This window comes from Carassius carassius, chromosome 21 (assembly GCF_963082965.1).
Source record: "Carassius carassius chromosome 21, fCarCar2.1, whole genome shotgun sequence".
Taxonomy (NCBI): Eukaryota; Metazoa; Chordata; class Actinopteri; order Cypriniformes; family Cyprinidae; genus Carassius; species Carassius carassius.
In genome coordinates this window covers 106,059-120,881 of record NC_081775.1, presented here as the reverse complement: position 1 = coordinate 120,881, position 14,823 = coordinate 106,059, and the positions used below count along the sequence as shown (strand labels likewise).

The following is a 14,823-nucleotide window of genomic DNA, read 5'->3' as shown; positions in this document are numbered from 1 at the left end:
TGTGGTTGACAGAGACATTAAACAACCTCACAAAGTGTTGAAACTTTAACACAGATTATTTACCTGTCCTTACGGATGTGAATACACCTCTACCTGAAAATGGATAGTTTAAGTAAATGTTTTCTTTTTTCAAATTTGTTTCTCTTTCTAGGCCACTGATGAAGTGCAGCCGGTGACTGGGATGAATGCTGGTCAAAGAAGAGCACGTCCTTTCCTATAAACTGATGCAGCAGTGGTTTTAAAGGAGGATGCTGCCCTGGATGATGAAGATATGTCACATGTGCTGATGGGGCTTCTTCATGACTACATCAAATATGCTGAAGAGATCATGAAAATTGACCGTGATGCATGATCTGTATTCATGGACTATGAAACAAACTGTAAGTGTAAATTATTTGTAAAAACAATGTTAAATGCTTTTTCTGTGTTTAGTAGAAGAGTTTACACTCTGTCATTCATACACATGCTCACATTCTCTCAAACACGTCTGTTAAATGTTATAATATCAATGTTAATGTTGTGGTTTATTTGTGAACTGTCATGCTAGAATAGTTGGTAAAGAACCTAACTAATTGTACATTTATTGTATAATAGTGTTTTCATATATTTTTATACAAGAACGAAGTCCAATTTGATCTTAAGTTATATTCAACAAATGTTCAATGCTTTATTTATGAACTCTGTGGCTGTTAATGCCATACTTTTCTGCATTTCTTCTTACATGTTAGTTTTTGACTTTTCTCTTGTTTTTAATAAATATATGCCTTTTGATAATTATCATTTGTGTGTAAAAGTGATATTGAAAATGAACAAGATTTATAGGTTTAATGCCTAAATATGAATAGTTATTCACATTTTGCATATGCATTACAACGTAAATAATTTTTTTACATGCAATTATCCAAAATGAATCCAAACAAAATTTGTAATAAATATAAAACAAATGAGAATAAATGCTGCACATCGCACTCAGCATCACACGCGCCACACAAATCATGCACACATTTTACACACCTGCATTTAAATGCATTTTTTTTTTTTAATTCTTAAATTATATGAAAGCAAGAAGGGCTGGGCGATAAATTGACTTTATCGATTGACTGGAGCGAGTCTGACACAGAGACGTGCTGCCGAGCAGAGTATGAGCGAAGCGGAGTGATTCTGACTGGAGCGAGGAGCGAGTCTGAGACAGAGACTTGCTGCCGAGCAGAGTATGAGCGGAGCGGTGTGATTCTGACTGGAGCGAGGAGCGAGTCTGACACAGAGACGTGCTGCCGAGCAGAGTATGAGCGGAGCGGTGTGATTCTGACTGGAGCGAGGAGCGAGTCTGACACAGAGACGTGCTGCCGAGCAGAGTATGAGCGGAGCGGTGTGATTCTGACTGGAGCGAGGAGCGAGTCTGAGACAGAGACGTGCTGCCGAGCAGAGTATGAGCGGAGCGGAGTGATTCTGACTGGAGCGAGGAGCGAGTCTGACACAGAGACGTGCTGCCGAGCAGAGTATGAGCGGAGCGGAGTGATTCTGACTGCAGCGAGGAGCGAGTCTGACACAGAGACGTGCTGCCGAGCAGAGTATGAGCGGAGCGGAGTGATTCTGACTGGAGCGAGGAGCGAGTCTGACACAGAGACGTGCTGCCGAGCAGAGTATGAGCGGAGCGGTGTGATTCTGACTGGAGCGAGGAGCGAGTCTGAGACAGAGACGTGCTGCCGAGCAGAGTAGGAGCCGAGCGGTGTGATTCTGACTGGAGCGAGGAGCGAGTCTGAGACAGAGACGTGCTGCCGAGCAGAGTATGAGCGGAGCGGTGTGATTCTGACTGGAGCGAGGAGCGAGTCTGAGACAGAGACGTGCTGCCGAGCAGAGTAGGAGCCGAGCGGTGTAATTCTGACTGGAGCGAGGAGCGAGTCTGAGACAGAGACGTGCTGCCGAGCAGAGTATGAGCGGAGCAGAGTGATTCTGACTGCAGCGAGGAGCGAGTCTGAGACAGAGACGTGCTGCCGAGCAGAGTATGAGCGAAGCGGTGTGATTCTGACTGGAGTGAGGAGCGAGTCTGAGATAGAGACGTGCTGCCGAGCAGAGTATGAGCGGAGCGGAGTGATTCTGACTGGAGCGAGGAGCGAGTCTGAGACAGAGACGTGCTGCCGAGCAGAGTATGAGCGGAGCGGTGTGATTCTGACTGGAGTGAGGAGCGAGTCTGAGACAGAGACGTGCTGCCGAGCAGAGTATGAGCGGAGCAGAGTGATTCTGACTGCAGCGAGGAGCGAGTCTGAGATAGAGACGTGCTGCCGAGCAGAGTATGAGCGGAGCGGAGTGATTCTGACTGCAGCGAGGAGCGAGTCTGACACAGAGACGTTCTGCCAAGCAGAGTATGAGCGGAGCGGAGTGATTCTGACTGGAGCGAGGAGCGAGTCTGAGACAGAGACGTGCTGCCGAGCAGAGTATGAGCGGAGCAGAGTGATTCTGACTGCAGCGAGGAGCGAGTCTGAGACAGAGACGTGCTGCCGAGCAGAGTATGAGCGAAGCGGTGTGATTCTGACTGGAGTGAGGAGCGAGTCTGAGATAGAGACGTGCTGCCGAGCAGAGTATGAGCGGAGCGGAGTGATTCTGACTGCAGCGAGGAGCGAGTCTGACACAGAGACGTTCTGCCAAGCAGAGTATGAGCGGAGCGGAGTGATTCTGACTGGAGCGAGGAGCGAGTCTGAGACAGAGACGTGCTGCCGAGCAGAGTATGAGCGGAGCGGTGTGATTCTGACTGGAGCGAGTAGCGAGTCTGAGACAGAGACGTGCTGCCGAGCAGAGTATGAGCGGAGCGGTGTGATCCTGACTGGAGCGAGGAGCGAGTCTGAGACAGAGATGTGCTGCCGAGCAGAGTATGAGCGGAGCGGTGTGATCCTGACTGGAACGAGGAGCGAGTCTGAGACAGAGACGTGCTGCCGAGCAGAGTATGAGCGGAGCGGTGTGATTCTGACTGGAGCGAGGAGCGAGTCTGAGACAGAGACGTGCTGCCGAGCAGAGTATGAGCGGAGCGGTGTGATTCTGACTGGAGCGAGTAGCGAGTCTGAGACAGAGACGTGCTGCCGAGCAGAGTATGAGCGAAGCGGTGTGATTCTGACTGGAGCGAGTAGCGAGTCTGAGACAGAGACGTGCTGCCGAGCAGAGTATGAGCGGAGCGGTGTGATTCTGACTGGAGCGAGTAGCGAGTCTGAGACAGAGACGTGCTGCCGAGCAGAGTATGAGCGGAGCGGTGTGATCCTGACTGCAACGAGGAGCGAGTCTGAGATAGAGACGTGCTGCCGAGCAGAGTATGAGCGGAGCGGTGTGATTCTGACTGGAGCGAGGAGCGAGTCTGACACAGAGACGTGCTGCCGAGCAGAGTATGAGCGGAGCGGTGTGATTCTGACTGGAGCGAGGAGCGAGTCTGAGACAGAGACGTGCTGCCGAGCAGAGTATGAGCGGAGCGGAGTGATTCTGACTGGAGTGAGGAGCGAGTCTGAAACAGAGACGTGCTGCCGAGCAGAGTATGAGCGGAGCGGAGTGATTCTGACTGGAGCGAGGAGCGAGTCTGAGACAGAGACGTGCTGCCGAGCAGAGTATGAGCGGAGCGGTGTGATTCTGACTGGAGTGAGGAGCGAGTCTGACACAGAGACGTGCTGCCGAGCAGAGTATGAGCGGAGCGGAGTGATTCTGACTGGAGCGAGGAGCGAGTCTGAGACATAGACGTGCTGCCGAGCAGAGTATGAGCGGAGCGGTGTGATTCTGACTGGAGCGAGGAGCGAGTCTGAGACAGAGACGTGCTGCCGAGCAGAGTATGAGCGGAGCGGAGTGATTCTGACTGGAGCGAGGAGCGAGTCTGACACAGAGACGTGCTGCCGAGCAGAGTATGAGCGGAGCGGTGTGATTCTGACTGGAGCGAGTAGCGAGTCTGAGACAGAGACGTGCTGCCGAGCAGAGTATGAGCGGAGCGGTGTGATCCTGACTGGAGCGAGGAGCGAGTCTGAGACAGAGATGTGCTGCCGAGCAGGGTATGAGCGGAGCGGTGTGATCCTGACTGGAACGAGGAGCGAGTCTGAGACAGAGACGTGCTGCCGAGCAGAGTATGAGCGGAGCGGTGTGATTCTGACTGGAGCGAGGAGCGAGTCTGAGACAGAGACGTGCTGCCGAGCAGAGTATGAGCGGAGCGGTGTGATTCTGACTGGAGCGAGTAGCGAGTCTGAGACAGAGACGTGCTGCCGAGCAGAGTATGAGCGAAGCGGTGTGATTCTGACTGGAGCGAGTAGCGAGTCTGAGACAGAGACGTGCTGCCGAGCAGAGTATGAGCGGAGCGGTGTGATTCTGACTGGAGCGAGTAGCGAGTCTGAGACAGAGACGTGCTGCCGAGCAGAGTATGAGCGGAGCGGTGTGATCCTGACTGCAGCGAGGAGCGAGTCTGAGATAGAGACGTGCTGCCGAGCAGAGTATGAGCGGAGCGGTGTGATTCTGACTGGAGCGAGGAGCGAGTCTGACACAGAGACGTGCTGCCGAGCAGAGTATGAGCGGAGCGGTGTGATTCTGACTGGAGCGAGGAGCGAGTCTGAGACAGAGACGTGCTGCCGAGCAGAGTATGAGCGGAGCGGAGTGATTCTGACTGGAGCGAGGAGCGAGTCTGAAACAGAGACGTGCTGCCGAGCAGAGTATGAGCGGAGCGGAGTGATTCTGACTGGAGCGAGGAGCGAGTCTGAGACAGAGACGTGCTGCCGAGCAGAGTATGAGCGGAGCGGTGTGATTCTGACTGGAGTGAGGAGCGAGTCTGACACAGAGACGTGCTGCCGAGCAGAGTATGAGCGGAGCGGAGTGATTCTGACTGGAGCGAGGAGCGAGTCTGAGACATAGACGTGCTGCCGAGCAGAGTATGAGCGGAGCGGTGTGATTCTGACTGGAGCGAGGAGCAAGTCTGAGACAGAGACGTGCTGCCGAGCAGAGTATGAGCGGAGCGGAGTGATTCTGACTGGAGCGAGGAGCGAGTCTGACACAGAGACTTGCTGCCGAGCAGAGTATGAGCGGAGCGGAGTGATTCTGACTGGAGTGAGGAGCGAGTCTGAGACAGAGACATGCTGCCGAGCAGAGTATGAGCCGAGCGGTGTGATTCTGACTGGAGCGAGGAGCGAGTCTGAGACAGAGACGTGCTGCCGAGCAGAGTATGAGCGGAGCAGAGTGATTCTGACTGGAGCGAGGAGCGAGTCTGAGATAGAGACGTGCTGCCGAGCAGAGTATGAGCGGAGCGGAGTGATTCTGACTGGAGCGAGGAGCGAGTCTGAGACAGAGACATGCTGCCGAGCAGAGTAGGAGCCGAGCGGTGTGATTCTGACTGGAGCGAGGAGCGAGTCTGACACAGAGACGTTCTGCCGAGCAGAGTATGAGCGGAGCGGTGTGATTCTGACTGGAGTGAGGAGCGAGTCTGAGATAGAGACGTGCTGCCGAGCAGAGTATGAGCGGAGCGGAGTGATTCTGACTGCAGCGAGGAGCGAGTCTGAGATAGAGACGTGCTGCCGAGCAGAGTATGAGCGGAGCGGTGTGATTCTGACTGGAGCGAGGAGCGAGTCTGAGACAGAGACGTGCTGCCGAGCAGAGTATGAGCGGAGCGGTGTGATTCTGACTGGAGCGAGGAGCGAGTCTGAGACAGAGACGTGCTGCCGAGCAGAGTATGAGCGGAGCGGTGTGATTCTGACTGGAGCGAGGAGCGAGTCTGAGACAGAGACGTGCTGCCGAGCAGAGTAGGAGCGGAGCGGTGTGATTCTGACTGGAGCGAGGAGCGAGTCTGAGACAGAGACGTGCTGCCGAGCAGAGTATGAGCGGAGCGGAGTGATTCTGACTGGAGCGAGGAGCGAGTCTGAGACAGAGACGTGCTGCCGAGCAGAGTATGAGCGGAGCGGAGTGATTCTGACTGGAGCGAGGAGCGAGTCTGAGACAGAGACGTGCTGCCGAGCAGAGTAGGAGCCGAGCGGTGTGATTCTGACTGGAGCGAGGAGCGAGTCTGAGACAGAGACGTGCTGCCGAGCAGAGTAGGAGCGGAGCGGTGTGATTCTGACTGGAGCGAGGAGCGAGTCTGAGACAGAGACGTGCTGCCGAGCAGAGTAGGAGCCGAGCGGTGTGATTCTGACTGGAGCGAGGAGCGAGTCTGAGACAGAGACGTGCTGCCGAGCAGAGTATGAGCGGAGCGGAGTGATTCTGACTGGAGCGAGTAGCGAGTCTGAGACAGAGACGTGCTGCCGAGCAGAGTAGGAGCCGAGCGGTGTGATTCTGACTGGAGCGAGGAGCGAGTCTGAGACAGAGACGTGCTGCCGAGCAGAGTATGAGCGGAGCGGAGTGATTCTGACTGGAGCGAGGAGCGAGTCTGAGACAGAGACGTGCTGCCGAGCAGAGTATGAGCGGAGCGGAGTGATTCTGACTGCAGCGAGGAGTGAGTCTGAGACAGAGACGTGCTGCCGAGCAGAGTAGGAGCCGAGCGGTGTGATTCTGACTGGAGCGAGGAGCGAGTCTGAGACAGAGACGTGCTGCCGAGCAGAGTATGAGCGGAGCGGAGTGATTCTGACTGGAGCGAGGAGCGAGTCTGAGACAGAGACTTGCTGCCGAGCAGAGTATGAGCGGAGCGGAGTGATTCTGACTGGAGCGAGGAGCGAGTCTGACACAGAGACGTGCTGCCGAGCAGAGTATGAGCGGAGCGGTGTGATTCTGACTGGAGCGAGGAGCGAGTCTGACACAGAGACGTGCTGCCGAGCAGAGTATGAGCGGAGCGGTGTGATTCTGACTGGAGCGAGGAGCGAGTCTGAGACAGAGACGTGCTGCCGAGCAGAGTATGAGCGGAGCGGTGTGATTCTGACTGGAGCGAGGAGCGAGTCTGAGACAGAAACGTGCTGCCGAGCAGAGTAGGAGCCGAGCGGTGTGATTCTGACTGGAGCGAGGAGCGAGTCTGAGACAGAGACGTGCTGCCGAGCAGAGTATGAGCGGAGCGGTGTGATTCTGACTGGAGCGAGGAGCGAGTCTGAGACAGAGACGTGCTGCCGAGCAGAGTAGGAGCCGAGCGGTGTGATTCTGACTGGAGCGAGGAGCGAGTCTGAGACAGAGACGTGCTGCCGAGCAGAGTAGGAGCCGAGCGGTGTGATTCTGACTGGAGCGAGGAGCGAGTCTGAGACAGAGACGTGCTGCCGAGCAGAGTAGGAGCCGAGCGGTGTGATTCTGACTGGAGCGAGGAGCGAGTCTGAGACAGAGACGTGCTGCCGAGCAGAGTATGAGCGGAGCGGAGTGATTCTGACTGCAGCGAGGAGTGAGTCTGAGACAGAGACGTGCTGCCGAGCAGAGTATGAGCCGAGCGGTGTGATTCTGACTGGAGCGAGGAGCGAGTCTGAGACAGAGACGTGCTGCCGAGCAGAGTATGAGCCGAGCGGAGTGATTCTGACTGGAGCGAGGAGCAAGTCTGAGACAGAGACGTGCTGCCGAGCAGAGTATGAGCCGAGCGGAGTGATTCTGACTGGAGCGAGGAGCAAGTCTGAGACAGAGACGTGCTGCCAAGCAGAGTATGAGCGGAGCGGAGTGATTCTGACTGGAGCGAGGAGCGAGTCTGAGACAGAGACGTGCTGCCGAGCAGAGTATGAGCCGAGCGGAGTGATTCTGACTGGAGCGAGGAGCAAGTCTGAGACAGAGACGTGCTGCCGAGCAGAGTATGAGCCGAGCGGTGTGATTCTGACTGGAGCGAGGAGCATTGTGGTTTTCACTCGCTCCAAGAGCGCTCCATCACAAGTACAATTCATGCTAACAGCTCGTAATATAACTGCATATTCAACAAGAATTCACGTTAAACATATTTAGCTATGGCTTGATCAGAAGGTTATAATGACTGCAATAGTCGAGTGGGATGTTACAGGCTAGTTCTCAAGGAGTTTGTCTGTTCTTTTTACTGAATATTTTGGGCCAGGTCTACACCAGACACGAGTGGCGCGATCCAACAAAAGACACCCAGTGATGTTGTCTACACTGGACACGATCCCCATCAGTAAACTGATGCCTTGTTCTATTTATGACGAAATCTACTGACACTGCGTTCAGATGATTTGACTCTGTAGTATGATGTCATCAAGTTTAGACACTTTTAGCTCAGCGGAGAGCGGCACAACTCTCGCGTCCGGTGTAGACGCAGACAGTGACTGCTCTATTTACAAATATGTTATATAAGAAAAAAAAAAAACCTAAACCAGCTGCATAATGAGATGGAAATATAGACTAGAAAATATTTTTACACTTGCTCTGTCCTCTGTCCATGACACTGACTCACTGCGGAGCTGGCAGTTTTAATCTGAACAGCTCTTAATGCGGATAGTTAGATGCATGATGGGCTAGTATATATATATAAAAAAAAAATAATAATAATAATAAAGGTATTTCCAGCATTTAGCTAATAACGTTACTGCTTTTTTTATAATCTTGTCTCAGTTGTAAATTTGACTGGTAAATGAATGATAAAGAACTATATTAAAACTTGTTTTGAAAAATTTCTTTGTCATTTGAATATTGATTTTAAGTAGGGGATTTTTTAGGCCATATCGCCCAGCCCTAAAAGCAAGTAAAGAAGGCTCCCTTTAAAATCACTTAAGTTGTCAGATAATGAAGCTCTTTTTCACTTTGTGTGCATTTTGTTGATTATAATGAGAGAGCTTGAGTTTAATCGTGAGGATGTTTTATTAATCCATCCTTTCTTTAGAGTTTCAATGATTTAGTTAAATTGTGTAGGTTTCATTTATTTGTTTCTTGTTTTAGGCTACTTAGGCATAAATAATGGGAACAAAATTATACGTGCTTCACATTTTACTAAAATAAAGGAAATAATTCATAAAACATGCAAGAATATCTTAATCAGTTTACAGACAAATGTCTTTTTCCCAATAAGTTATCTGTCAAAATAAAGGACAGGTAAAGAATAACAAAAATGCATGTCGTTTTATTAAAAGAATTTTAAAATAAATTAAAATATAGGCCTAATATGTGAGAATATTGACATTTTGCATATTAATCCAAGTAGCCTTGCTCACTAAAATAGGCTACACACTTTTAATGCTCCGATGCAAAGTAAACCACAATTTATTTTGAATAATATAACACATAATTCATATGATATAAATAATACTGCAGACCTATTAAATGTGTCAAATCTAAACTATGGTTTAATACCATGTAGCTTAGAGAAAATATAAGCACGGGCACAGGATTGACATTTATCCTGCTTGAATCTGTGAATATTAAATATTAAATATATTAAATATTTTAACTACAGTGTTTTTCTTTTTCCCCGACTGCAGCCAGTCAAATGTAACACATCGGTGAGGCAAAGCTGACGTCTAATTGTTTGAGTGAAATACTGTGTCCCTTTTGAAGAAAGACATTTTAAATTTATTTTAATTGAAGTTATACATTGTTGAACCTTGGTCGAATATGTTTTTCTACTCTTAGAAATAGGTAATATTGTGAAACTTTTTGTCATTAAATAAAATAAAAAAAAACTGATGTTGATTGTTAGTTTGAGCTCAAAGATTGTCAAACAGTCAGGATCCTTGATCACTTGTATTGCACATTTTTGGTGCTTTTTACACTTAAAAAAGTATTAAACCTATGTAAAAAAAAAAAAAAAAAAAAAAAAAAAAAAAAAAAATTAATATTTAGAATTTAGCAGTGCTTTAATTATATTGTTTGGTACCCTGTACCTGTAGACAATAAAACATGTTTTACAACAGTTTGATTGTTGCTTTTGGTCTTTACTTAATGTTTTTAGTTCAGCTTACTTGATAGTTTTAAGGCAATCGATATGACTGCACCTCTAAAGACCCCTCTTTCAAGCTCCTGAGGTTTGCAGACGACACCACTGTCATCGGTCTCATCCATGACGGTGACGAGTCTGCTTACAGACAGGAGGTTGAGCAACCTGGAGCTGAACACACTCAGAACTGCGGAGATTAAACATTCAAAACATCCAGTGGAGTTTAGATAGTGACATCTTTGTTTTAGTTTTTTGGTTATCCCATAGAATTGTCACTACCGAAACATGTCATATTTGTTTCAGTAGTGACAAAAAGGCACAAATAATCCTCAAGTTTGGGGGAAATAAACCTAATTTTAGTACAGTTATGCAATTTATTTTGGTTTATTATTATTATTTTAGTATGCTTTAGTAATGTTTTAGTATGAGTTTAAAATCTGTAATGTGATGTGGTTGCTACCAAAGCATTGCTGTCACTACCAAAACTTGTTTTGTCAAAAATAAAGTATACTGAATTATCAACTAAGATGATATGATAGTTTTTGGTTTGATATATATTCAAACTAATGTATTCTTAACTTTGAAATCAGTCTGATCAACTTTTTGTCTTTTACAAAGAGAAATACAACACATTTCATAAATTACACTTGAAATATTGTTAAAAACTTAAATATTACAGATTTACCTGGGGGGGGGGGGGGTAATTAAATGGTAAAATATAAATAAATATAAACTAAATAAATATCTACAATCTAGAAGCAAAATCTCAATAGGTTAATATAACCCTTCTAATACAATTAGTATTACTGTGTTTCAGTAGTGACAAATTTAGGAAGGACAAATATTCGAAAACTTTCTGAAAATACAATATGAGAATTAACTGCACAATTACTAGAAATGTGTACCTTAGATATTTGACAGTTTGCATACATAAAGTGTTTAAACAAATTTATTTTCAAAACGTTGTGACACTGTCACAAATGACAGTTTTATCTGCTCAATATAATATAATGATTGGGTGTATATTTGAGTTTTAATAGTTTTTTATGTTGTCTCATATTGTTATTCCTCCAAACCATTTTAATGTGTGCATGTCTTTAACTGACTCTGTGTCTTATCACATGACAGGTAATAGGAACTAAACAGCATATAGGAGGCATCGAGGTTTGAGGTGTTTCTTTTAAGGATTTACCATTCCAGCATCTTACTTTTATTTGATTATCACTTTCTTTGGATTGTATATAGACAGGTGGACACTTTTACATTGGGACTAGCAGCACACTGGACTGTTTTGATGGTATGGAACTGAAAGACTCTCTGCTTTTAACAGCCTAGGATTTCCATTTTTATTTTTTGTTTATATTTAGTTTTATTGTGTTGCTGTAAGTTTCTTTTCTTTCGATTGTATATTACCAAAAGAATGAGTGAGGGTCAGAAAGACAGACAGAGGTCTGGTTTTATCCAGATGTTTATGAGAGGACATTTCTGGAGATAGAGGAACATCACTCTCTGGGCAGCTGCTGCGTCGCATTTACCTTAGTTATATTTAGGTTTTAGCCATACCTTAGCTTTTACACCTCCACCTATGAATTTGCAGTGTTTCCAGATGTTTTAATGCACATTTTGAATTTATGCATAAAAACAACTGGATGGAAACATGAATAGGCCTACTGTTACATTATGTTTAGAATTTATATTATGCATTAGCATACTGTCTATATACAATCACAATATTATGCTAATGAATTTATATTATGCTAATGTAATTCATTTTTTATATTGTTCATTATGTTGAAAAAATGTTTTATAAATATACATTGAAATTGCCAATAAAAATATTTTAAGTTTGTACAGTCGGGTTTTGAGCCATGTGATGAAACTTAAATTTAAAATGAAAATATGAAAATGTAATTTAATTATTTTTTTAGCAAAATTAAAAGGACAAAATATGTTTGCAGTTACATATTAACAAGTTCATAGTCATACTTAATGAAAATAAGAGTAACAGAAACAAATCTAGCTTATATTGTTGTGTTACTTTTGACCCAACCGACGAGGTCTGAAATTATACTGAAGTCCAGGGGCGATTCTAGGGTCAGAGCTTTAGGGGTGCTGAGCACCCAATGAGCCCCAATGCCTCCACCCACCCTCTTTTCACACGAAAACAAAAAATATGTCTATTGAAAAATAACTTTATAATTTTAACATTGATTCAACTAACTCCAAAAAATTTTTGAGACCTTTTCAAAACAACAGCTTAATTGTGAGAGTTCACACAGACAGCCCCCTGTAACAAACACAAAACCTTCTTCACTCAGCTGGTTTTCCTGACCGTTAACTCCATGTGCCTCCTTTTGTATCAACAGTCATCAGATTGGTTACATTAGATTCAACTTTATTGTCATTGAACAAAGTAACAGGTACTTGGACAACAAAATGTAATTCATCTTCTGTAAATTATTTACAAATGGCCATCTCTAACATATCTGGATGCACGCCTGTCTGAACTTTCATAAACCAATATGTCATCAATAAATAATAATAAAAAACAAGCTTCATATCAAGAGTCATTTTAAATGTCTTTATTATTATTATTATTGGGCTTAGAAACTTTTTTAAATGACAAATTCCTTTCACAAGAGAAGCTTGTGAGTTTGAAATAAATAAATAAAAAATAAAAGCAGGGGACCATTGACTTGATAAGTAATTTGATACAACAGCAGCGGGTTTGCATTATCTGTTACTTTAACTTAACTCTTTTCAGCAGAAGAAAAAACAAGACAGAGGTCATTATGGACTGTCCCTAGTCTCTCACCTGAATCTGTCTTTTTTCTTTTAAAGAATTGTCGTATGTCCATTGCTCACTGCCACACACACACAGAGAGAGAGAGAGAGAGAGAGAGAGAGAGAGAGAGAGAGAGAGAGAGAGAGAGAGAGAGAGAGAGAGAGAGAGTAATGCTAGGAGTTCAGGAGTTAAGCCCGGTTCAGGTTAAATCCTGTGTGTGATGAATGAATAAATACAGCAAAAGAAAAACATGAAACTTTCTTTTATTGTCTAGTTTGATAGTCAGCCACAACTGAAAAATAACAGATATAAATCTAGGAATTAATAACAATTCTTTTAAAAAGCCACAGTGAATGTTTTCAGTGATACGTCGTTTGTTTTCACTCAAAACGCCAGGGCTTCATGTTTCCATGACGACTGACGAGAAAAGACGCACGTGACGTCATGTTTACGTGACTCCCGAGTATTAAATTAACGATAAACTTTAACAACAGAGACACACGTACGCACTACACAGGTACGCAGTTTATTTGTCGCGCTTCTGTTTTTGTTTCACGCTCTAGCAGTTAATAACAGAACTGCATGCGTCTTGCGGAAGAACATTGTAACCGGCGTTATTTCTCTCCGTTTATGACTATGGACGAGTCACCCAGGTCCTGTGCTACTCCACAGCGGCGGCGACCCGCCGGACTAAAATAGTCCGAAAATAAACACTTATTATAGATGTACCATAGATTATAGATGTATAGAACCACCATGGTGATTCAGGATACTGACTCCAGTATTCACCGATATGGTTTCGGAACTTAGTTGCATCATAACCGATCACAACACTACATCACGGGTTCTCACTCTGCGTGTGTTTCGCGCTGGATGACGGTCGTGCTGAGCGGTGCAGGTACAGAGGAGAAGTAGAAGAAGAGAAGAGGATGACACCATTTGCTATGCGGGGATGTTTTCATTTTCCTCATTAACACCCACAAACTACGGAGTATGTTTTGGACATTATTTGACCGTGTAAAAGACGAACAAAACTTTTAGAATAACAACATTTCTCACTCCAAGTTTTAGGGGTGCTGAGCTCCTTTTTAGGGGTGCTTCAGCACCCCTAAAAAGGGGCTAGCCTCGCCCATGCTGAAGTCTTTCTGCATTACTACAAAATACCAAATAGTATTGATAGACCACACTTCTGAGGTACTGGCCACAGCAGAAATATATCTCTGTCTACAACATTTTCTTTTAAAATGATGTTTTTTCTGAAAAATGGTACTTTCGCCCCTGCTCTCCCCTACTGTTACTATCGAGGACTTGATCAGTAACATTTTTCGTGTTTCGCCCTTTGCAGACGGTCCCTTCGGACTGTCTCTCAGACGCATTGAGATCAATGTATTTTGTGCAGAGAGGAGGAAAGCTTATTTTGAGGAAAACTCGCTTCTTTTTCTACATCATTACGAAAGAAAGGTCGTCAATTGTGTAGCAATAACGTTTTGATCATGATTTATTGATCCGGAAAAGTCAAATCTTTTAATATTTTGCCATCTTCACCGAACTTTAAAACCGGAAGGTGCAAACTGAAGAGTATTAGATCCGATGCTCTCCGCGCGCAGCGCTTAGAAATGTGAATATATGCGTTAATAAACGGTGGAAGTAACACAACTTCTAAAAGATTGACTAACGATCTGTTTCTGAAAGTTGTCTTTTCTGGCATTCGTTATCCATTTTGCCCATTCAGAGAGCATGCAGTAAATCCCCAAGCCTAGACCAGAGGACACTTCATGCTCCTCAGTTCAAGTGTGTAATGAACCGGTCTTACCGTCTTACTGCCGTGAACGGGCTCCTCAGTGCGCGTGTCCATCCTGTCTGCAGTTCTTCGGGCAATTTATCGAGTATTGTGTTATGTTTATACAAGCACGAGCTCCGCGAACATTTGAGTGTTTGTTTGCCAACAATACTTTCACTTTCACTTTCTATTTTTGTTGTCGCTGCTGTCTGTAGTCTGACATCCTCTCAGCTTCTCCTCCACAGAGCTCTTTACATCTGTAATGAACCTAATGATTGTGTTTTTAAAGAGACTGAATCCCATTTAGATAACTTTATCACACTTTTTATGGTGAACTTGCTTATAATACTATGCCACATAGCGAGAATGATCACGATGTAAAAATGATGTTTTAAAGAATGATCATGTTACATTATTATTAATATTATTATCATGAAAGGCCCTGTACTTAATTTGTATAAATAATACATTATTCATTGA

At 45.4% G+C, this 14,823-nt stretch overlaps 1 protein-coding gene across 1 annotated transcript in view; it reads right to left on the bottom strand.

Moving 5' to 3' along the window:
* LOC132097324 (uncharacterized) overlaps positions 1 to 14,554 on the bottom strand; it is a 115,568-nt gene extending 101,014 nt beyond the window's left edge. Inside the window, exon 1 of the mRNA XM_059502950.1 lies at positions 14,377 to 14,554. Within this exon, the coding sequence (XP_059358933.1) occupies positions 14,377 to 14,418 (42 nt within the window). The 5' untranslated portion in view covers positions 14,419 to 14,554. The remainder of the gene's footprint in view (positions 1 to 14,376) is intronic.
* Between the last annotated feature and the right edge of the window lie 269 nt (positions 14,555 to 14,823).